General features: G+C 41.2%; 1 protein-coding gene across 4 annotated transcripts in view; it reads left to right on the top strand.

Moving 5' to 3' along the window:
* HTR2A (5-hydroxytryptamine receptor 2A) overlaps window positions 1-22,333 on the top strand; it is a 130,760-nt gene extending 108,427 nt beyond the window's left edge. For all 4 annotated transcript variants that reach the window (XM_080659258.1, XM_080659259.1, XM_080659260.1 and 1 more), the window contains one exon: window positions 18,388-22,333. In XM_080659258.1, the coding sequence (XP_080515384.1) occupies window positions 18,388-19,187 (800 nt within the window). In that variant the 3' untranslated portion in view covers window positions 19,188-22,333. The remainder of the gene's footprint in view (window positions 1-18,387) is intronic.
* The last annotated feature ends 3,488 nt before the right edge of the window (window positions 22,334-25,821 follow it).

Here is a 25,821-nt window from a genome sequence, read left to right as displayed (position 1 = left end):
AAACGATCCAATTAAAAAATGGGCAAAGGACCTAAATAGACACTTCTGCAAGGTGGACACACAGAAGGCCAAGAGACATATGAAAAATGCTGTCACTAATCATAGCAAGATGCAAATTAAGCAGACACTGAGGTATTACCTCACACTTGTCAGAATGGCTACCATCAACAAATCAACAAATGACAAGTGCTGGTGAGGATGTGGAGAAAAGGCAACCCTAGTACACTGCTGGTGGGAATGCAGACTGGTACAGCCATTATGGAAAACAGTATGGAGTTTCAAATGGAGCTGCCATTTGACCCACTGATCCTACTTCTAGGAATATATCCTAAGAAACCCAAAACACCAATCAGAAAGAATGTATGCACCCCTATTTTCATAGCAATGCAATTTATAGTAGCTAAGATCTGGAAACAGCCCAAGTGCCCATCATTAGATGAGTTGGTAAAAAACCTGTGGTACATATACACCATGGAGTATTCTGCAGCTGTAAAAAAGAATGTTCTCGTACTCTTTGAGACAGCATGGAGGGACCTGGAGAATATTATGCTAGGTGAAATAAGCCAGTCAGAGAAAGACAAGTATCACATCATCTCACTCATATGTAGAATCTAAAGAGCAAAATAAACTGATGAACAAAATAGATCCAGAGACATAGAAGCATGGACCAGACTATCAAATCTCAGAGGGAAGGCAGGGGTGGGTAACTGGGATGGAAGAGATCAACCAAAGAACCTGTATGCATATATGCATAACCCATGGACACAGACAATGGGGTGGTGAAGGCCTGAGGCAGAGGGGAAGGGACGGCTAATGAGGTCAATGGGGGGTAGGGGAGAAAGGGACATAGGTAATACTTTCAACAATAATAGATTTAAAAAAAACATTTTCCTAAAGCAAACCAGAACTAGAAAAATTAGTTTTATACAAGGATTGTGTTGGCCAAAATACCACAAACAGTATCCACCATTGAATAAGGCTTCAATATATAGTTGCTCATTCACTATGTGACTGGATCAAGGAAGTTACTAATCAACTATCAGTAAACTAATTGCTAATTTTAAAAAAAGGAATAAAGCTCATCTTTCACAGCCAGTGCTTCAGCGTTAAGGCCATTTACCCAGACTGTGGCAATATATTTACCAGAGGTGCAAACTAATTTATGTGCAAAGAGTAAGCAGGGCTACCCTGAAAGAAAGTCACCAGTCAAAGCCTATGTGTTTCTAAGTGTCATGTTTCCCATTCATTTCATTGTCTGAGTTGCAATCAAAAGAAATTAAAATGTGTATGGAGGGCCCACTACAGATATTGAATTTTGATTGCTGTTTTCCACTCATCAGAAAAAAAAAATGTATTAAACAAAATGCAGAGTCACATAGTTCAAGCTACTTCCTGTTTGTTCATAAAGGAAAATGCTTTATATGCAGAAATTCCAAGTGAGAAATGTCAGGTTTCCCAAAGCACCTATTATTAAATAAAGCATCCAGAAAATCAATGCACTGAAAATGGCTATGACCACAACCTTGGATATAAGCCAGTGCAGTCACCTCTCGGTGTTTTTGAACTGCTTATTTTACCCAGAAAGCCTACCTAAGTGTTTTAATTCTTTGGGATGGAAAATTTCATACCATCTTTTATAGAGTATTGCTTTAACTATCTACTTATTCTTTTCACAAACCCTTGCTGACTGCTATTATGAGGGAGGCTCTGAAAAAGAATGGTGTATGAGAATATTTAGGATATTTTTGTTAAACATAAAGAGGAATGGGCCATTGAAAGACCTAATCAGTTGATTCTCCCCTCCAAATCAAGGTCCCCCTTCTAGACAGGCTGCCTGTGCCTTCTTGCCACATCCACTTTAAAATGGCTCTTCATCCCAGGCAGCAAAGGGAGGAATCTCTACTACAGTGAGATGGCTCCCTCAGACTTCCCCTTTTTGACCACAGAAGGTGAGCCATTCTGAAAGGGTGTTTGTGTGAGTGTGTGTGTGTGTGTGTGTGTGTGTGTGTGTGTGTGTTCATTCTCCCCAAACAAGAACACATCTGAATTTCAAATTACAGAAGAATTTGGTGTTTTAGATAATCCCATATTCTGTTTAATTGAGAATTTTCACTTATATAAATCACCAGGTCACAAGCAAAGATGGCAAAGAGCTCTAAAGGTATACACCCAAGAGTTTAATGACAAAATAATACAACTTTTTTGAACAGTTGATATTTTGTTTATGTGTATCATGACTAATAGTAATGGCTATAATTTATCACATTTGAAAAGCAATCAACAGTTCAAGCTATACAAAATTAAATTAATTGAGTCCCTTTGTCACCCTGGCAGAAGTTAATAATTGCATCATTATTAACTGTGTGGCCAATAACCAAAATGCTTTTTGGCACCTTTTGGTTTAAGATATATTATATATTAAAATCTAGCCTATACAAACAAAGTAAAATAGAACAAAATTAGAAAAAATGAAGTTAATGTATTCAACCTGAAAAATTCTGTAGAGAATGCTATTCTCATTGGGAGAATAATCTCTCTGAAGTAATCACTGTTCTAGGTCTCTACATAATTAATTCATTTAACCTCACCACAATCAGTGGAGACATGTGGGTGCCATCCTAATGTGGTAGATGAGGCACTTGAGGCCTACAGGGGTAAAGTCACTGGCCCGGGAGCAAAGAACCAGGGCCAAGATTCAAATCCAGGTCTATTATATTTATCATTTTTTTTTAACTTTTTTTAATTTTTTTTAAATTTCTGTATTGATTAAGGTATCACATATTTTTCTTCATCCCCCCATTCCCATCCCAAACCCCTCCCCACGCATGCCCCCACCCCACTGTTGTCCGTGACCACTGGTTAGGCTTATATGCATGCATACAAGCCCTTTAGTTGATCTATCCCCCTTACCCCCACCCTCCCCTACCTTCCCTCTGAGGTTTGACAGTCTGATCGATGCTTCCCTGTCTCCAGGTCTGTTTTTGTTCATCAATTTATGTTGTTCATTATTTCCCCTAGATGAATGAGATCATGTGATATTAGAAATACACTTATAAGAAACGAAAATGAGGCAAGCAATAATGGTTATGCTGAGGGGCAAATGAATCAGTCTGTAGTGAGTTTCTTTCTGGGCCAACAGTTCTTTTGAGTCCCAATTTCAATGTCAAACAGTTCCTTATGTGTACATGTCAGCAATGATATTTCAGTTCTGGATGGTGGACAAATGATGGTAATGCAGGTCCAACCCTCTTTGGTTTGGTCCTGGGCAACCTGCAGCGACGCACAGCTGCTGACTGCTGGTATGGCAAGGCGTCGTCAGCGTCTTCCATCTCTGGACTGTTTCTCTTCTGTCTTCATGGCTGGAGCAGTCCTATCAATTCCTCTCTGTTGCAGGAATCCACATGGTCTTGGAGGTGTTTTCTGAAAATATACAAACATATTGTCGACCAAAAGTTAATAAAGGAATCTTTTCTATAAATTTGACTTGGGATCCTTTTTCATTTTTTGCCCAAAGAATTTCCCTTTGGCTTGTTTTGACACCATGTGTGTTTTTCATGGGTGTCTTGCGGTTAGCATTACAAATGAAAGTTAATTTTCTAAAGTAAAAATTTTCTAGATGTAATTTACTTACAGGATATTTTTCCTTACATGATATTCTTCTACTATCCCCCCTTTTTTGATTTAAATATTAGGAGGCTTTTGGAAATTTTATAATGTAGTCTTGATAACTTTTAAATTTTTTGCACTAAAATATGACTGCTTTAGGTTCATTACATGCTACGCAATTTTACCATGAGATGAACTACCAATAAAAAATTTTAGTTAACACTTTAGGAACAGCTTTTTGTCCAGTACCATTAATTTTTCTAGAATATTCACTTATTTAAATTAGTCTGAGAACTTGATTACTATTTTATTGTCAAATTTAATACTCTAACAACAATCTTATTTTACCCTGTAAATATTAGTGGAAAGGATTATTTGCCTTCTTGAGTAGGCCCTGAGCATTCCTGGTGCTAGACTGGATTTAGATATCAAAAACCCACTTCCCCACACCATGGGTACAAGACAACTCAAACAAGTCTTGCTGCAGTGAGAGGGCAGCTGCTGTCGGCCAAGTCTCTGTCTGTTACCTGGTTCCCTATTTGAGCTGGGCAGGGGAAGCGAAGCAGCCATGGGGGCAGGAGACCTCCCTCAGAAGGGGTGAGGGTTCAGGCCCCTGCAAAGTTGGGGGAGTGAGGGTCTGTGCCCCACCACTGTTGACCCCCAAGTTCTCTCCTGATGGCCCCTCTGCAACTGTGCCTGTCTTAGGTTGTTCCTTCCCTGAGGAATCTTACCTGGCTCTGGTAACCAGTCATCCTCCAGGGCCAAGCAGGGTGATGTGAGGTTCAGTTCTGTCTCCTTGGTAGCCTATGCCCCCGTGGCCTCCATGCCCAGCACCTGCCTTGGGATCCCCTCACCTGCCGGTGGGGCCCCGGCACTAATCTCATATCTCGAGGAACCCAGGTTTCTTCTCCAGGGAGGGCCCAGCTCACCCCACTGGGCGAGAGACAGATCCATGGTACCAGCCACCACAAGGCTTCAACCTCAGCATGAACAGAAAGCTCAGGCAATAGCTGTGTGCAATTGGATTATGAGAAGAGGGTCCCTCTTGGCCAAAAGGGCAAGAGGGGCCAATATAGAATGCTAAGGTGCCTTCCCAGGGGGCCCTCTACACAGTGGAAGGGATTAAATCCTTTCATGTCCTTTTTAAGTTGCTGCCAGACATTCAAAGAATTAGTTTGTAAGTTTGTTTGGGATAATTGTACATTATGCTGTTGTAATTCTAAAATATCAAGAGATGTGTTACCTTTGTCTCCAAGCACCAAAAAGATGATTTTTTATTGATTCCCAAGGGTGTGAGGTACTATTATAGGTAATGGGGGTAATACAAATCTGGGAAAAATTATAATGACATTGTAGAATAATATCATGTAAGGATATTCTTTGCTCTAGGCCATGGCAAAATGGCTGTCAATTTCTTTTTGTATAGACAAGGTCTTAGTTACATTTTCTGCACCTCTCCCAGGAGCAAGTAGTGATAGTCCCTTCCTTTGGTGTCCACACAAGCCAGAAACCTCTCTTTAATTTTACACACAAAGGAGCAGTGGTTTGATTTTGTGTCATACCAAAGGGAAGTTGCGTGGCGACCCCTGTGTAATTATACTTCCTTGCCCCACCCATGGTCCTCCTGGATGACCAAGGTGTTTGGTATTATTGGTGACTACATTAAGCGAGGGATCAGCCCACGTAAGGGCTCTTACCCATGAAGGGTCAGGAACATAAGTCCAAAATACTTCCCCATTTTCCCCGGGTAATATTACCAGCTGATGACTGCTAGCATGGCAAGAAAGACGTTTTCAGGCGTTCTTGGGGTTCTGGTTACCTCACAATTTCTTTTCTATTTTTTTTTATTTTTTTATTTTTTTATTTTTTTACATATGTATCCTTATTCCCCCATTACCCTCCACCCCCCACTCATGCCCCACCCCCCTGTTGTCTGCATCCATTGATTAGGTTCATATGCATGCACACAAGTCCCTTGGTTGATCTTTCCCCCTTACTCCCACCGATCCCCTCCTTCCCTGAGGTTTGAGGTTCTGATCGACGTTTCTCAGTCTCTGGATCTGTTCTTGTTCATCAGTCTATGCCAGTCATTATATTCCACAAATGAGTGAGATCATGTGATATTTACTTTTCTCTTCCTGGCTTATTTCACTTAGCATAATGCTCTCCATCTCCATCCATGTTGTAGCAAATGGTAGGAACTCCTTCTTTTTTACCACAGCGTAGTATTCCATTGTGTAGATGTACCAGAGTTTTTTAATCCACTCATCTGCTAAGGGGCATTTAGGCTGTTTCCAAATCTTAGCTATGGTGAATTGTGCTGCTATGAACATAGGGGTGCATATATCCTTTCTGATTGGTGTTTCTAGTTTCTTGGGATATATTCCTAGAAGTGGGATCACTGGGTCAAATGGGAGTTCCATTTTTAGTTTTTTGAGGAAACTCCATACTGTTATCCAGAGTGGCTGCACCAGTCTGCATTCCCACCAGCAGTGCAAAAGAGTTCCTTTTTCTCCCCATCCTCACCAACATTGTCGTTTGTTGATTTGTTGATGATAGCCATTCTGACAGTTGTAAGATGGTACCGCATTGTTGTTTTGATTTGCATCTCTCTGATGATTAGTGACTTTGAGCAGGTTTTCATATGACTCTTGGCCTTCCTTCTGTCTTCTTTTGAAAAGTGTCTATTTAGATCAGTTGCCCATTTTTTGATTGGGTTGTTTATCTTCTTTTTGTTAAATTGTATGAGTTCTCTGTAAATGTTGGAGATTAAACCCTTATCGTTGATATCATTAGCAAATATGTTCTCCCATGCAGTGGCTTTCTTGTTGTTTTATTGATGGTTTCCTTTGCTATGCAAAAGCTTTTTATTTTGATGTAGTCCCATTTGTTTATTTTCTGTTTAGTTTCCATTGCCCTAGGGGCAGTATCAGTGAAGAAGTTCCTTCAGCATATGTCTGAGATTTTTCTGCCTGTGGATTCCTCTAGTATTTTTATGGTTTCCCATCTTATGTTTAAATCCTTTATCCATTTTGAGTTTATTTTTGTGTATGGTGAAAGTTGGTGATCTAGTTTCATTTATTTGCATGTATCTGTCCAATTTTCCCAACACCATTTATTGAAGAGACTGTCTTGACTCCATTGTATGTTCATGCCTCCTTTGTCAAATATTAATTGGGCATAGTGATTTGGATTGATTTCTGGGTTCTCTATTCTATTCCATTGATCTATATGTCTGTTCTTGTGCCAGTACCAGGCTGTTTTAAGAACAGTGGTTTTGTAATACACCTTGATATCTGGTATTGAGATCCCTACTTTGTTCTTCTTTCTCATGATTGCTGTGGCTATTCAGGGTCTTTTTTTATTCCAGATGAATTTTTTGAAGGTTCGTTCTAGGTCTGTGAAATATGCCGTTAGTATTTTAATAGGAAGTGCATTGAATTTATAGATTGCTTTGGGTAGTACAGACATTTTGATGATGTTGATTCTACCAATCCATGAACATGGTATGTTCTTCCACCTGTTTATGTCTTCCTCTATCCCTTTTATCAGTGTCATATAGTTTTCCACATATAGGTCTTTTACCTCCTTAGTTAAGTTTATTCCGAGGTATCTTAATTTTTTTGGTGTGACGGTAAATGGGATTGCTTTTTTAGTCTCTCTTTCTATAAGTTCACTATTGGTGTATAGAAATGCCATAGATTTCTTGGCATTAATTTTGTATCCTGCTACAATGCCAAATTCATTAAGTCTAATAATTTTTTATGGAATCTTTAGGGTTTTCTATGTACAGTATCATGTCATCTGCGAATAAGGACAGTTTTACTTCTTCTTTTCCAATTTGGATGCCTTTTATTTCTTCTTCTTGTCTGATTGCAATGGCTAGCACTTCCAGCACTATGTTGAACAGGAGTGGTGAGAGTGGGCATCCCTGTCTTGTTCCTGTTCTTAGGAGAAATGGTTTTAGTTTTTGCCCATTGAGTATGATGTTGGTTGTAAGTTTGTCATATATGGCTTTTATTATGTTGAGGTATGATCCTTCTATTCCCACCTTGCTGAGAGTTTTTATCAAGAAAGGGTGTCGGATTTTGTCAAATGCTTTTTCTGCATCAATTGATATGACAATATGATTTTTATCTCTCAAATTGTTTATGTGATGTACCATGTTTATTGATTTGCGAATATTGTACCATCCTTGCATCCCCAGGATAAATCCTACTTGGTCATGGTGTATGATCTTTCTGATGTACTGCTGGATTCGATTTGCTGGAATTTTGTTGAGGATTTTGGCATTTATGTTCATGAGGGATATCGGCCTGTAATTCTCTTTCATTGTGTTATCTTTATCTGGTTTTGGTATTAGGGTAATGCTGGCTTCATAGAAGGAGCTTGGAAGTGATCCTTCCTCTTGAATTTTCTGGAATAGTCTGAGGAGGAAAGGTTTTAGTTCTTCCTTGAATGTTTGGTAAAACTCTCCTGTGAAGCCCACTGGCCCCTGGCTTTTGTTTGCTGGAAGCTTTTTGATGACTGCTTCCATTTCTTCCATAGTTATCAGCCTATTGAGATTTTTAGAATCTTCCTGAGTAAGTTTTGGAAGTTGTATTTTTCTAGTAATCTGTCCATTTCCTCCAGGTTGTCTAGTTTGTTAGAATAGAGCTGTTCATAGTATTTTTAACAATCCCTTGTATTTCTGTGGGGTCTGTTGTTATTTCACCTCTTTCATTTCTGATTTTGTTTATTTGGTTCCTCTCTCTTTGCTTCTTGGTGAGCCTGGCTAGAGGTTCATCAATCTTGTTTATCCTTTTGAAGAACCAGCTCTTTGTTTTGTTGATCTTTTGTACTGTTTTTTTGGTCTCTATGTCATTCATTTCTGCCCTGATCTTTATTATTTCCTTCCTTCTGCTCATTGTGGGCTTTTCTTGTTGCTCTCTTTCTAATTCTTTGAGTTGTTGAGTTAGATGATTTATTACCATTTTTTCTTGTTTTTGAGGTAGGCCTGTAGAGCTATAAACTTCCCTCTCAGGATTGCTTTCATTGTGTTCCATAGGATTTGCAATATTGTGTTTTTATTGTCATTAGTCTCCAGGATGTTATTAACTTCTTCTTTGATCTCATTGATAAACCACTCATTGTTTAGTAGCATGCTATTCAGCTTCCAAGTGTTTGAATTTTTTGGAATGTTTTTATTGTAGTTTATTTCTAATATTATGCCATTGTGGTCTGAGAAAATGCTTGATATGATTTCAATCTTTTTGAATTTGGGGAGACTTTGCTTGTGACCCAGTATGTGGTGTATTTTTGAAAATGTACCATATGCACTTGAGAAGAATGTATATTCCGTGGCTTTGGGGTGAAATGCTCTGAAGATGTCAATTAGGTCCATCTGATCTAGTGTGTCATTTAGAATTGCTGTTTCTTTGCTGACTTTTTGTCTAGAGGATTTATCCAGTGATGTCAGTGGTGTATTTAAGTCTCCTACTATGATTGTATTGTTGTCGATCTCTCCCTTGATATCTTCCAGGAGATTTTTTATGTATTTTGGTGCTCCTGCATTGGGTGCATATATGTTTACCAGAGTTATTTCTTCTTGTTGAATTGCTCCCTTTAGTATTATGTAGTGGGCTTCCTTATCTCTTATTATGGCCTTTACTTTGAGGTCTATTTTATCAGATATAAGTATCACAACCCCAGCTTTTTTCTCATTTCCATTTGCCTGAAAAATGTTTTTCCATCCCTTTGCTCTCTGTCTGTGTGAATCCTTTGCTTCTTGGTGGGTCTCTTGTAGACAGCAAATATATGGGTCATGTTTTCTTATCCATTCAGCTACCTTATGTCCTTTGATTGGTGCATTTAATCCATTTACGTTTAATGTTATTATTGACAAGTACATGTTTGTTGTCATATTTTTATTTAGTGTTTGTGTTTCTTCTTGCCTTTCTCTTTCTTCTTTTTACAGCAATCTCTTTAGCATTTCTTACATTGCTGGCTTAATAGTGATAAACTCTCTTAGCCCATTTTTGTCTGTGAAGCTCCTGATTCCACCTTCAATTTTGAATGATAGCCTTGCTGGGTATAGTATTCTTGGATTCAGTCCCTTGCTTTACATCACTTTATATATTTCATTCCATTCCCTTCTGGCCTGGTGTGTTTCTGTTGAGAAATCAGTTGATATTCTAATAGGAGATCCCTTGTAAGTAACTTTCTGTCTCTCTCTAGCAGCCTTTAAGATTCTTACTTTGTCGTTGGTGTTTGCCAATCTAATTATGATGTGTCTTGGTGTCGGTCTTTTGGGGTTCAACTTGTTTGGGATTCTATGTACTTCTTAGACTTGCATCGTTATTTTCTTGCCAATATCAGGGAAGTTTTCTGTCATTATTTCTTCAAACAGGTTTTCTATTCCTTGCTTCTCTTCCTCTCCTTCTGGTATCCCTATTAAGTGAATGTTGTTTCGTTTTGTGTTGTCCCAAAGCTCCTTTAGGCTCTCCTCTTGCTTTTTAAGTCTTCTTTCCCGTTGCTGCTGTGTTTGTGTGTTTTTTCCTACCTTGTATTCTAATTTGCTGATGCGGTCCTCAGCCTCTTCTTGTCTACTGTTTAAGCCTTCCATTGTGTTCTTTATTGCAGCTATGTCGTTCTTCATCTCCTCTTGGTTTCTTTTCATGTTGGTGACATTCTCATTCAGCTCCTTATAGTTCTCATTGAGTTGTTTGTATTTATCATTGAGTTGTGTGTATTTGTCATCCATCTGTTTAAACATCCTTATAACAATTACTCTGAATTATATCTCTGATAAGCTGCTAGCTTGGAATTCATTTAACTCCCTTTCTGGTGATTCCTCTTTTTCTTTCCTTTGGGAGTTGCTTTTCTGTCTTTCCATGTTTTCCTGTAATGTTTTAATTGTAGATCCAATTGCTTTGCTACCCAGGTTCTTTTGGTGATGGTGCTACTGGTGTAATCTCTCAGTTCTCCTGGGCTTGTTAATCTAGTGTAGCTCCCTACTTGAGCTATTTGGGTTCTCTTGATGTAGGCTTGAGAGGCACAACTGCGGTGTCTAGAAGTCAGCCACCGTGGAGGGGATTGTCCCAATTTTTGCTGTCTTGCACCCTTAATTGAAATCACACGTGCCCAGCAGGGACTCACAGTGGCACCCAGGAACCGTCTGTTGGGGTGATGGGGTGATGGGGGCCTGCTCTCTGGAAAGGCGTGACTGTGGTGCCCTGAGTTCTGCAGTCATGTGGTGGGCAGACCCAGCTTTTGCTATGGCACCTGTGGTGGATAGGCGCTTACTCCCAGTGGCGGCTCACAGGAGCAGGTCTATTTTAATCAATGAATAACTGCACTGTGAAACAAAGACCTTGTAGATGAGTACAGGAAACACCTTTAACAATTATATGCTCCAACACTTGGAAAACAAAACATTCTTCTTAGAAATCATGTCTTAACTTTTATGATCAAGAGTTTCCTGAAGGCACCTAAACTGCTGCCTCGCACAACAATTTCAAAACTACAACTAAAAGACAGAACGGACATCATTCAGAACCACAGGAAGGCTGGCTGAGTGGAAATTCTACAACTAGAAGGAAAGAGGAAAGCTCACAGAGAATCAGAGGAGCGGCAAAGGGCTGAGGTATGGAGACACGTGCAGAGAGGAAGGGCGACTGAGTGCCTAGCTGACTTTCTCTGGCAGGAGGGGGAAGGAAGCCCCCGACTGCACTGAACCCCAGTTCTGACTGCACTGAAACCCAGTTCTGGGCAAAACCCCATGGACCCAGACTCATACAGGGGGAGTCTGTACTGTCAGGTAGAGAGAAAAGCACACAGAGACGTGGAGACCCGGGGGAGCCGTGGCGGGTCTGGAGGTGCTCGTGCATGCACACGTGAGTGCTCGCAGAGAAAGGTGAATGCGGAGGTTGCTGCAGGCACTCCCTAGCGGGAGGGAGTCAGAAGCTCCTGACTGCACTGAACCCTAGTTCTGATGGCACTGAACCCCAGTTCTGGGTGAGCCCCTGGGGACCCATGCTCTTACAGGGGGAATCTGGACTCTCGGGCGGTGACTCGGGAGCCGGGGAAGGCAGAGGTCTGGAGGCGCACCTGCAAGGGCAGGGCTGACAGGAAGCCAAGACTGTCTGCTCCGCCCTGAGACTCCACCCCATCCAAGCTGAGCACAGAGGCTTTTGCAATTTTGCAAGTCTAATCCTATAAGGCTGTCTCCAGCACCGAACTTCTCCCAGCGTAAACACAGCTGATCCTCATAGCCAACTGGCCTGGAGGTCTATTCCTCCCAGTGATACCAACAACAATCAAGACTTAACTACAACAAGGCTGTACACACAGTCCACAAAGGGGTGCACCAAGAGTGTCCACCTCAGGTAACTGGGGAGGCCAACCCACTGGGCCATATAGGAAACCTAGCACACAAAGCTACCCTACCAACTCAGGGAAGCAGTGAAAATGCGGCATCAAAGAAACAGATCACAAACGAAAGAAATGGAGGAAAACAAGTGACTGGATATAGAATTCAAAACCACGGTTATAAGGCTTTCCAAGAATATCCTAGAAAAGGCCGATAAATTTAGCGAGACCCTCAAGGATATGAAAAAGGACCAACTAGAAATTAAACATACACTGACTGAAATAAAAAATATTATACAGAGACCCAACAGCAGACTAGAGGAACGCAAGAATCAAGTCAAAGATTTGAAAAACAAAGAAGCAAAAAACACTCAACCAGAAAAGCAAAAAGAAAAAAGAATCCAAAAAGTTGAAGATAGTGTAAGAAGCCTCTGGGACAACTTCAAGCATACCAACATCAGAATTATGGGGGTGCCAGAAGAAGACAGAGAGCAAGATACTGAAAACCTATTTGAAGAAATAATGATTGAAAACTTCCCCTACCTGGTGAAGAAATAGACTTACAAGTCCAGAAGCGCACAGAACCCCAAACAAGAGGAATCCAAAGAGGACCACACCAAGACACATCATAATTAAAATGCCATGAGCAAAAGACAAAGAGAGAATATTAAAAGCAGCAAGAGAAAAACAGTTAATTACCTACAAGGGAGCACCCATACAATTGTCAGCTGATTTCTCAACAGAAACTATGCAGGCCAGACGGGAGTGGCAAGAAACATTCAAAGTGATGAAAAGCAAGAACCTACAACCAAGATTACTCTACCCAGCAAAGCTAACATTCAGAATTGAAGGGCAGATAAAGAGCTTCTCAAATAAGAAAAAGCTAAAGGAGTTCATCACCACCAAACCAGTATTATATGAAATGCTGAAAGGTGTTCTTTAAGAAGAGGAAGAAGAAAAAAGTAAAGATAAAAATTATGAACAATAAATACATATCTATCATCAAGTGAACCTAAAAATCAAGTGAATTAAAAATCTGAGGAACAAAATAAACTGGTGAATATAATGGAATTAGGGGCATAGAAAGGGAGTGGACTGATAATTCTCAGGGGGAAAGGTTTGGGGGGGTTCAGGAAGAGATTGGACAAAAATCATACACCTATGGTTGAGGACAGTCTGGGGAGGTAAGGGCAGAGGGTGTGGTGGGAACTGGGTGGAGGGGAGCTATAGGGGGGAAAAGGAGAAACAATTGTAATAATCTGAACAATAAAGATTTATTAAATTTTAAAAAAATAGCTTGAAAAAAAAAAGAGTTTCTGAAAGCTACCCCTATGTTCATTGCATCATTATTCACAATAGCCAAGATATGGAAGCAACACAAGTGCCCATCAATAGACAAGTGGATAAAAAAAATGTTGTGGTACATATGTACAAAGGAATATTACTCAGCCATAAAAAAGAATTAAATCTTACCATTAGCAACAACATGTATGGACCTTATATGAAATAAGTCAGTCAGAGAAAGATAAATACCATATGATTTCACTTATATGTGGGATCTAAAGAACAAAGTAAATGAACAAACTAAAACAGACTCATAACTACAGAGAACAGACTGATGGTTGCCAGAAGTGAGGGGGGATTAAGGGGCTGGATGTAAAAGATGAGGGATTAAGAAGTACAAGTGGGTAGTTACAAAATAGCCATATGGATATAAAGTACGGCATAGGAAATACAGTCAATAATATTCTTTCTTTTAAATATATTTTTATTGATTGCACAGAGGAAGGGAGAGGGAGAGATAGAAACATCAATGATGAGAGGGAATCATTGATTGGCTGCCTCCTGTATGCCCCCTATTGGGAATCAAGCCTGCAACCCAGGCATGTGCCCTTGACTGGAATCAAACCCGGCACCCTTCAGTCCACAGGTCGACACTCTATCCATTGAGCCAAACCAGCGAGGGCAATAATCTATAATAATAAAAGCTTAATATGCTAATTAGACCAGACATCCTTCTGGACAACCTTCCAGATGAAGCCAGGGCTGTGAGAGAAGCCCAGGTGCCAGAGGGAAGCCGGTGCTGGCAGAGGAAGTGAGGGCCAGGCAGTAATCCAACTCTAGTGGGAGGACTACTCCCCGCTCTGGCTTTACCATCCCTTTTATTAAGATTAAAATTATGGGATACACCCATATCCCCTAGGCAAGAAACTCCAATAAAAGCCAATCAGTGAATTTAGGACTAACAGGTGGGGGCTGCTTCAACTACCAATATCTAGTAATTAGCTCTGACCCTTTAGAGCAATTAAGGTTGACCAGCCCTCCGGATTCCCTGTCCACAGCTCTCTATTATTAAAACAACTAGTGGCCTGGTGCACAAAATTCTTGCACATTAAAAGGAGATTAATTAGAGAAAATAATTTAATATTGCTATTTACCCTTTCTCTATAATAGAAGTGTCAGAGATTAAAGAAAATCAGTAAAATATATATGAAAACCTTCCTCCTGTCAGAGACTGGGGCGCACCATGGGACCCAGAGTCAAGTCCCCGCCCACCCACATGTGCCTCAAAATCATGTGAGACCCAGACCTGGCCGGCGCCCCCCATTGGGCTAGATCCAGACCTGGCAAGTCCCACCCTTGTCAAGCCCCACCGGGCAGGGGGCGTAACCTCAGGTCTCCTGGCCCAGAGCCAGGACGGGGAGCATGGCCTGAGGTCCCCCAGACCAGGGTGGGGGGCATGCCTTGAGGTCCCCCGTCAAGCCCCGCTGGGTGGGGGGCATGGCCTGAGGTCCCCCATCAAGCCCTGACAGGCGGGGGCGCAGCCTCAGGTCCCCCGGCCCAGCACTGGGAGGGGAGCACAGCCTCAGGTCCCCCGTCAAGCTCCGCTGGGCAGGGGGCACGGCCTGAGTTCCCCTGTCAAGCTCCACTGCGTGGGGGGCATGGCCTGAGGTCCCCCGACCCAGCACTGGGGGTGCACCTTGAGGTCCCCTGTCAAGCCCTGCTGGGTGGGAGGAACGGCCTGAAGGACCCTGTCAAGCTCAGCCAGGCAGGGGGGCGCAGCCTGAGGTCAGTGCTGGGGCGGGGGGGCGCAGCCTGAGGTCCCCCATCAAACCCTGCCGGGCGGAGGGTACAGTCTGAGGTCCCCTGGCCTGGTGCTGGGGTGGGGGGTGCGGCCTGAAGTCCCCTGTCAAGCCCCACCTAGTGGGGGGCACAGCCTGAGTTCCCCTGACCCAGCACTGGGGGTGCACCTTGAGGTTCCCTGTCAAGCCCCGCTGGGTGGGGGGCATGGCTTGAGGTCCCTGTCAAGCCTCATGGGGGCAGGGGAGGGCATAGCCTCAGTTCCCTGCTGATTGCTCGTTAAGGCTCCTTATGGGAACTTGGCCTCAGCTGTGAGTGCAGCCATCTTTGTGATGGAGTGATGGTCAATTAGCATATTCCCTCTTTATTAGATAGGATGATTGGTTTCCAGCAATTAAGCACATTAGTGTCCTTAAGAGCAGTTCTGATGTCATTTATCTCCACCTTCCAAGAGTACTGGGATGGCTTTGCATAGACAAGTGAAAAATATTGTCCATTAAGTCTATGAAGATACTGGAAAATGTTACTGAGAAAGAATTATGTTAAGTATTACTTTAACTCAAGCTAATGTTCTCTCCTGGCAAGAATGGCAACTATGAGGTGATATGTGGTAGGACAGTTGGATCTATAGTTGGATGGAACTGAGCTCTGTTCTATGTATGTACAAATTAGATTATAGATCCTCAACAAAATTTTTACCAGATGGATAACAAGAGTCAAGCAAGTAGTAGCCCCCAACTCTGGAATGAATCTGTGTTCTTGGCTGGATAGTGACCACTTATTAAACTCTAAAGAGTTTGGATCATAAGCTGTGATACTCCCTGGTATACACTTCTGAAGGAGCTGAAAACCTGGCCCAGTACTAGAAAGAAATTTTGTTCTGACTTTCTCCCAGAGTGCCCCTATGGTATCTACCCTTTCACAAATGAAGCAACCTTAAACCAAGTTATACAGAGTATTTGATTCATGTCTCCTTGTCTTCCTATCACCCTGTTTCTTCCTTGTGGCAGTCACATGATTGCCTTGGCCTTTCCCAGGCCAGTAGAGAAAGACTCTCCCACTTCCACAAAACTGCACAAGGTGGTGGTGGCCAGCTGAATCTCCCTTTAATAAGGTCCTATATAATGGGGGAGAAATTAGCATGATGAGAGGAAAAGTGTTGCTTTTACCTACTCTGCTCCCTCCTCTGCCTACTCCTGTGCCTGAGAGAGGTTCCCCAAATTTGAGTGACAGAGCAACTGACCATAGGCTCATGTTCCCATGTATTGTCTCATCCTGTACCTAACTCTTGTATTTGTCAATAAAAGAAAGTCTGTGGCTGCTTATTACTTTGTAAGACACCCTTATGAATATTCTATTACTAAAGATATATAATAACCTTACAGGAAAATTGGAAATTTGAAAACTGATTCTATATTTAATTATATTAAGAAAATATTAAATTTCTATTTAGGAGTGGGACTGGTATTGTGATAATATTAGGAGATAGATAGATATAGATATATCGATACATATAAAAGCCTAAGAGACCAGAACACCAGAATGACTGAAACAACTGGCCACTATGACACACACTGACCACCAGGGGCCAGATGCTCAATGCAGGAGCTGCCCCTGGTGGTCAGTGCACTCCCACAGCCAACCTCCCATGGCTGGCCAACCTCCCCTGGTCCCTCTCCCCATCCTGCAGGCCCCATCCGGCAGCCGACAGCCAGCAGAAAGGCCCTGGCCAGCAACCGGAAGGCCCTGATCAGCCCTGATCACCAACCAGGCCTAGGGAACCCACCCATGCATGAATTTTGTGCACTGGGCCTCCAGTAAATAAATAAAATAAAATAAAATAAAATAAAATAAAATAAAATAAAATAAAATAAAATAAAATAAAATAAAATAAAATAAAATAAAATAAAATAAAATAAAATAAAATAAACAACATTATATTGTTAATGGTGATTATCTCTGGGTGGTGGTGTTATTGGTCATTTTATTTTTGTTTCTTTTTCTCTGTGTATTTTCTTCAACTAATAAGTATAATATGATCAGAAAAATATAGCATGAACTATTAAAGCTAGACTTATTGTTCTTTAGAGGTAAAGGATTTTATAGGGCAACATAACATCTATAATAATAAAAGAGTAATATGCTAATTAGACTGGACATCCTTCCTGACTAAGCCAGGGACATAGGGAAGCCAGCCTGGGTCCTGGGTGCCTGCAGGTGGCTGGAGGAGGGAAGCAGCCTGGGTCCCAGTTGCCTACCAGGGGCTGGAGGAGGGAAGCAGCCTGGGTCCCAGTTGCCTACCAGGGGCTGGAGGAGGGAAGCAGCCTGGGTCCCAGTTGCCTACCAGGGCTGGAGGAGGGAAGCAGCCTGGGTCCCGGGTGCCGGAGGGAAGCCAGTGCCAGCAGCCAGGGAAAGGAAGGGCTATTCTTGCATGAATTTTTGTGCATCGGGCCTCTAGTATAAGTATAAGAAACTATATATTATATTATGTCTAGTCAAAATATACTATATATTAGTATAGATTATAATTAATATATAACTATATATTAGAATTAAATGTTATAATTACATATTATAGTATACTAGAGGCCCGGTGCATGAAAGTTGTGCATGGGGGGGAGGGGTCCCTCAGCCCGGCCTGCACCCTCTCCAATCTGGGACCCCTTGGGTGATGACAGACTGTGGGTTTAGGCCCGATCCCTGTGGGACATCCCTCTCACAATCCAGGACCGCTGGCTCCTAACTGCTCACCTGCCTGCCTGCCTCATCACCCCTAACCGCCTCTGTCTGCCAGCCTGATCGCCACCTAACCTCTCCCCTGCCTGCCTGATCGCCCCCAACTGCCCTTCTCTGCCAACCAGATCACCCCCAACTGCCCTCCCCTGCCAGTCTGATCACCCCTAACTGTTTGCTCCCCTGCTGGTATGACCGCCCCTAACCGCCTCTGCTTCAGCCCCCACCACTGTGGCTTTGTTCGGAAGGAAGTCAGAGGTCTGGAAGATGTCCGGTCTCTACCCAGTCTAATTAGCATATTACCCTTTTATTAGTTTAGATAATATACAGTTACAATATAAAAATTAATATCTATAAGTAAGTTCAAGAGTAATTTAAATTTTCTTTCAAAGTATATGTAAGCTTTTAAACAATGTTGATATAGATTAATTTCAAGAGAATTTTAAGTCCAAGGGAAATAATGCCAAGGGAATTTTAAATTGTCACTGAAAGTATATATTAAGCTTTTAAATAATGTTGATATAAAATCCTTTGCACGGCCACCATTATGTATCAACCCTCTTGCCTTCATGTACTCAATTCCTTAATAATCACTTTTCATTTTCTGTCTAATTCCAGGTATATCAATGCCAATCCCAGTCTTTGGGCTACAGGATGATTCCAAGGTCTTTAAGGAAGGGAGTTGCTTACTCGCAGATGATAACTTTGTCCTGATCGGCTCCTTCGTGTCATTTTTCATCCCCTTAACCATCATGGTGATCACCTACTTTCTAACTATCAAGTCACTCCAGAAAGAAGCTACTTTGTGTGGGGGTGATCTTGGCACACGGGCCAACTTAGCTTCTTTCAGCTTTCTTCCTCAGAGTTCCCTGTCTTCAGAAAAGCTCTTCCAGCGGTCAATCCACAGGGAGCCAGGGGCCTATGGCAGGAGGACTATGCAGTCCATCAGCAATGAGCAAAAAGCTTGCAAGGTGCTGGGTATCGTCTTCTTTCTGTTTGTGGTCATGTGGTGCCCCTTCTTCATCACGAACATAATGGCCGTCATCTGCAAAGAGTCCTGTAATGAGGATGTCATCGGAGCCCTGCTCAATGTGTTCGTTTGGATCGGTTACCTCTCTTCAGCAGTGAACCCACTGGTGTACACCCTGTTCAACAAGACCTACAGGTCAGCCTTTTCACGGTATATTCAGTGTCAGTACAAAGAAAATAAAAAACCATTGCAGTTAATTTTAGTGAACACTATCCCAGCCTTAGCCTACAAATCTAGTCAACTCCAAAAGGGACAGAAAAAGAATTCAAAGAAAGATGCCAAAATGACAGGTAATGACTGTACTATGATTCCTCTAGGAAAACAAAATTCGGAATATGCTCCTACAGACAATATCAACCCAGTGAATGAAAAGGTTAGCTGTGTGTGATAGACTAGTTGCCATGGCAACCACGGAGGACACACTGAACAAGTTTTCACCTATCTAGAAAAAAAGAAAAGAAAAGATAATAAAGAGGCTGGAAAAAATTAGGCGGGTCTAGAAAAACCAACAATAATATCTAGATGCCTCATTTTTATTCCATCAGTCAAAAGCAGGGTTAAACACCACAAAATGTGCACTACAAAAATATTCTGACAGCATTTCAAGCTGTAGTTTTATGATACTTATTTTTAACATTGTAAATGATATGTCTTTAAAATAACTAGCTTTTATTGTTTAATTATAATGAGGCTATAAATAAATCTAAATTAACTTCTATTTTCAAGTGGAAACCTTGCTACTATGTTGCTAATTGATGGCATAAGTTGGTTACCTACCGCTGTGAATAAAAATAGCTATATATAGTGAAAAGTTGATTGAATATAATGGCATCTTACAGAACAATTCTCTTTAAAACTTACCATGATACATATTTGGAACAACAACAAAAATAAGCCATTAAGAACAGTGTTATGAAGTCGGTATTGCTAAGATAATTAAATGAAATATTTGACAACTTTTTCATAGATGCCATTTTGAAATATTCACAAAGTTGCTGTCATCTGCTGAATTTCAGGTTAATTCTTCTCAGAAGTGAAAAAGATTTTAAATGTTATCTCATAACTATTGCTGCTTTCTCTTCTACTACCTGTGCTTTACTTTGAATTTAAAATGTGGTCTTGTTTAGTGTTTGTTCTACTAGCCATCCTATCAAAAGGATAATTTAACATTATCAAATACATTTCTAAAAATTGCTTCTCCTAAATGGCATCATAGAGGTGTTTGGTAACTTGCTTCTTATAACTGCATCATGCATGATCTCTTAGAGCACTAAGTCATATTGATGTAACTATGTCAGGACTGAGGAATAAACTCAGGTTTTTGGCTTCTGACAGCAGTAGTCTTAGACTTCTCTGTAAAATGCAGATGTCTTTCCTGTGGGCACCCATCAATCAGGTAAACTGATGCTTTCAGAGCAATCAATCTATATTATTTTCTGTTCAGCTTTGGTTTCACAATCATGTACCAAATGTATACAATCTATAAGGAAATGTCCTAAATACTAAGGATATAAAAATAATTAAAATAAGATCTTTGCCTTTATTTTTTTAAATCTTTATTGTTGAAAGTATTGTATATGTCCCCTTTTTTCCCCCATTGACCCCTTCTAGCCTGCTCCCACCCCCACTTCCACCCCAGGCCTTCACCTCTCTTTTGTCTGTGTCCATGGGTTATGTATCTATGCATACAAGCACTTTGGTTGATCTCTTCCCACCCACCCACCCGCCCCCACATTCCCTCTGAGATTCCTCAGTCTGTTACATGCTTCTATGTCTCTGGATCTATTTTGTTCATCAGTTTATTTTATTCACTAGATTCTACATCTGAGTGAGATCATGTGATACTTATCTTTCTCTGACTGACTTATTGCACTTATAATGCTCTCCAGGTCAAAGAAAATGACCTAATTGGAATGGTCCTTGTCAAAAATATTAACAGACTTATTTTGAGAATCAATTCAATTTCTTTCTTTCTTACTGATTCAGAAAGTGGTTTGTTTCTACTCTGAGGATAGTTTTCTCAATAAGTTTCCTGATGAATATCAACCAAACACAGTAGGGGGAAAATACCACTTGAAGTCAAAATTTACAATTAATTCAGAAATATGTACTTCAACCTGGACCCAACCTGTGACTACCAAAGTTCTGAAAAAAAATTTTTATTTCATTTCCTTAAATACTAACTCGTTTATTACTCACTGATATTGTACTTCCTAATTTTTTTTTAAAAAAAAGCAGTAATATAATATTTTCTATTGAATGAGAAATAATTTTTTTCTCGAAACCATCTGAAAAATATATAGATTTGAAAACTAAAGAACATGAGAGGTGCCATTCTATAATTTGGAAATGCATTATGGCTATCCGAATTAAGTCCTTATAGATATATTGAAAGGTGTTTAGTTCAAAGCTAGAAATTATAGTGAATCACTAGTACCAAGACTGCATTTGATCTGAACTACTTTAATGATTATACCATACTAACTGATAAAAATACAAAGTGTTAAAATTTCTGCTGTTATGCATTTTGCCTTAGTTTATAACTCTGCACACCTCATTATATATTAAAGACTACAGATTCCACCCATATACTCAATCTTGAGCAGAATGAGCATAAATACTACCTGACAGATGTCTTTTGAGAGTACATATATATATTACAAACATGTATGTTTTTCTTTCCATATGTATCTATAATTCAAGTATATATTATATCCGTATACATGTGCAGACATGTTCCCATGCACTTCACTCAATATTTACATATTTATATGGAGGAAAAGCAAGTCATTAATGAAAACACTCAGTATATACATATGTGTGTGCATGTTTGTATCATGTTGTTTTAAATGTGAATTCATGTTGTAATGTTTCTATGACTTTCCATTGCTGTCAAAGCAGATTAAAATGTAACAAGTATCAGTTATTTAAATAAACTGGAAGTTGACCTAATTTTATGAGAAGACTGTAGCGCAATTCTATGAGGGTTGGGAAAACAATGTTCCTTCTATATAGTTGATTGATCTTAGATAAAATGGTATCTTTCCGCCCTTTGTTTAGTCCAGAGACTTCCTGACTACTAAGGCTTTTTAAATACACCCCCTTACCCCAGTGAAATACAGTCCTTGAATGATTAATAGATCTGCAATTAAAGAACACTGTACTAGTCAATACTTTAAAATAATGTAACCAATCTTACTCTACGTTAAGTAGAATAGCAGATTATTCTGTATTTAAGGAAAGAAATTAAATGCCATAATTAGGGAAAACTGTTTAAGACATACTTAATCCTTTGGTCGCAGTGCCATCTCATGGTCAGTTTTTAAAGCGCTTCCATAGCCAAATGGAACTGTTATTGTACTGCTTTTGGCAAAGGGTGCTTCTCCCATTTGTGCATCAATGAAATGTATTTATAAAGTGTTAAATTATTCTGTGCCATATATAACAAAAAGTTGATATTATTTATGTAATTATTTTAATCAAGTCTATTCTAAAATATTTCAAGAAAGAATGAATACTGTAATTGTAAATAAAGTATACTAAAAAATAAACATAATTTTGCGAGTCCATAGCTGTGTCTACTGAAGACAGTTGCTCTAACCCTTCCAGGCTGGGGACTCCAAGTACCATAAAAATACTTAGAGAGCACAGAGCCTGTGTTTCTGGAGCTCAGGCCCACCTGGTTGAGTTAGATTTATGGTCATGATCCAGTTTCCAGTTATCTTCAGCAGACAAATGCTCCATATTTGATCACATTTCTGGATACACATAGACTAGGAACACAGATAACCAGCTGCTACTATATCCTCAGCACATTCACATAGGTGCCTGTGGACACACTTGTACAGGTGTACACCAAGACATGCACAGTGCATTCATACACACACACACACACACACACACACACACACACACACATTTTCATGGGAGCTAGTTTCCTGAATTAAAGTAAGTCAAGGAGACACTGTATCATTGAATAAACTGGAAAGTTGCCCTCATTCATCATTTAACCTTTAAATATAGGAAAATTCTATGAAATAGGAATAGTAGGTATCTTTTCCAGGTGTTTATTGCTCTGTGTATTAAGTACCTGCCATGTTCAGGCATTAAGCTGTTTTCTTGCTTCACTTGATGGAATCCTCACAACAAGCCTACAAGGTAGGTATTATTATTCCCTCTTTCTCATAGATGAAGAAACAGATTCAGAGCAGTTAGTAACATGCCCAAGGCCACAACACTGGCATGTTGTGGCAAAAATGTGGCAAATTCAAGCTTGGGTTATCTGACTCTGAAGCATAAATGTTTTCCCTACTCAATCTAGACAGGAGAAAGAGTATTGGGTTCAGAACCAAAAGATGCAAGTCCCCATCTTAGCTTTCCTACTCACTGGTTATATAAACTTGGGCAAGCCAGTTAATAGCTCTGTTCCTCAATTTTATTGTCTCTGAAGCTACTAGAACCTGTCCTGGCTAACTGAAAAGTCACTTAAATGAGTCCATGGCTATGGCTGTGCTTGTTAACCTGTAATACACTCTGTAAATGTTATGAATGTGTTGTTATTAAAAAGAAAAAAAAAACAAAGTATCTATATATTATAAGGCATCAGAGCAAAGTCTAGACAAAATTATGAGCTAGGCAATATTATAATTCAACAGCTTCTATTATTCTCTGTGCATGCCTATTGTTTTTAAAACTTTTGCTTCTGCTTTTTCCTCACCATGATGCAGAGTTCCCTTTCTTGGTACTCTTTTCTTCTGCTTCCATCAAAACTTACTTATATTCTCTCAAGCTTCTCCTCTCTAATAAGTAATTCAAACTGATAAACCATTGTCTGTGACTGAGATCCCTGTAGCTATTCATCATAATGATAATTCAAAGAGTAAAAACCAAAGGCAAGAATTTTAGGCACTAGGAAGGCAAGTGAGAAATAAATTGGGGCATAAGAAATGTTCAAATAATCCACAGAAAAACAAGTAACTTCAGACATAATTTATACAAACTTTTAGAATTTAACATTGAATATTAATTTACAATAATAATGATTTTGAAAGAAACATCTGTAGATTCTGTTCTAAATTGAGAACATTAATAATATAACTAAGCTCTTTCTCAAGTTTTATAGTCAACTAGAGGCCCGGTGCATGAAATTGTGCACAGGGGGAAGGGTCCCCCTCAGCCGGGCCTGCACCCTCTCCAATCCAGGACCCCTTGTGGGATGTCCGACTGCCAGTTTAGGCCCAATCACTCACAATCTGGGACTGCTGGCTCCTAACTGCTCACCTGCTTGCCTGCCTGATTGTCCCTAAACATTCTGCCTGCCCAAGAATGTTTGCCTGATAGTCCCCCCTGCCAGTCTGGTTGCCCCTAACTGCCCTTCCCTGCCAGCCTGATCACCCCTAACTGCCTCTACCTTGGCCCCTGCCACCATGGCTTTGTCCAGAAGGATGTCTGGAAGATGTCTGGTCTAATTAGCATATTACCCTTTTATTAGTATAGATGGCATTTGCCCCAGTAAATATGCAATAAGACAAAATGCATTTGTTAATTATTTATTACTAGAGGCCCGGTGCATGAAATTTGTGCACAGTGGAGGGGGTGTCCCTCAGCCCAGCCTGCACCCTCTCCAATCTGGGACCCCTCAAGGGATATCCGACTGCCCGTTTAAGCTCAATCCCGGTGGCCTGGTCACCCCTAACTGCCCTCCCCTGCAGACCTGGTCACCCCTAACTGCCCTCCCCTGCAGACCTGGTCACCCCTAACTGCCCTCCCCTGCAGACCTGGTCACCCCTAACTGCCCTCCCCTGCAGGCCTGGTCCCCTGCAACTGCCCTCCCCTGCAGGCCTGGGTCCCTCTCAACTGCCTTTCCCTGCAGGCCTGGTCACCCCCAACTTCCCTCCTCTGCCGGCTTGGTCACCCCTAACTGCCCTCCCCTGCAGGCTTGATCTCCCCCAACTGCCCTCCCTTGCAGGCCTGGTTTGTCCCAACTGCCCTCCTCTGCTGGCCATCTTGTGGTGGCCATCTTGTGTCCACATGGGGCCAGGATCTTTGACCACATAGGGGCAGCCATCTTGTGTGTTGGAGTGATGATCAATCTGCATATTACTCTTTTATTAGATAGGATAGAGGCCTGGTGCAAGGGTGGGGGCCAGCTGGTTTGCCCTGAAGGGTGTCCCAGATCAGGGTGGGGGTTCCCTTGGGGCATGGGGCAGCCTGGGCGAGGGGCCTGTGGTGGTTTGCAGGCTGGCCACGCCCCCTGTCAATCCAAGCGGAGGCCCTGGTATCTGGGGTTTATTTATCTTCTACAATTGAAACTTTGTAGCCTGGAGTGGAGCCAAGCCTTCTGCTTGCTCTGTGGTGGCAGCCATTTCTGTTTGGATTTATGTATCTTCTATAATTGAAACTTTGTAGCCTTAAGCGGAGGCCTGGGCCAGCCAGGGTGTGACGAAAGCTTGGCTTCCTCCATCGCCGCGGGCAACCCTAGCCTCCTGATCTTTCCAGCTCCGTGGCTGCTGCCGTTTCTGTTTGGATTTATGTATCTTCTATCATTGAAACTTTGTAGCCTTGAGTGGAGGCCTAGGCCAGCAAGGCCAGGCAGAAAGCTTGGCTTCCTCCATTGCCGGGGAAACCCAAGCCTCTCTCCTGCTCTCTTTGTCCGTAGCCATCTTGGTTGGGTTTATTTGCATATTCACTCCTGATTGGGCATGGCTTGTGGGTGTGGCTTGTGGGTGTAGTGGAGTGATGGTTAATTTGCATATTACTCTTTTAGTAGATAGGAGGATTTTTGCAGGTGCCTTGCAAAAACAAATGGTTTTCATGTTTTCCCTTAATGATATACACACCAATCCTAGCTCTGTTCTACCATTTTGATATTTAACATCAGTATGTCCACCTGAACCAACACATTATGGGGAGTTTTCACACCCAGTTGGAACCTCGGGATTTACTATGACCCTATTCATTGCAGCAGAAGACTGAGGCAGGAAACCTGGGTCTCGTCTGCTGCTGCTGACTTACCCCAGACA

Source organism: Plecotus auritus (assembly GCF_963455305.1).
Source record: "Plecotus auritus genome assembly, chromosome: 3".
Classification (NCBI taxonomy): Eukaryota; Metazoa; Chordata; class Mammalia; order Chiroptera; family Vespertilionidae; genus Plecotus; species Plecotus auritus.
Note: the sequence above shows the minus strand (reverse complement) of the source record. Positions and strands in the feature narration are given on the sequence as shown.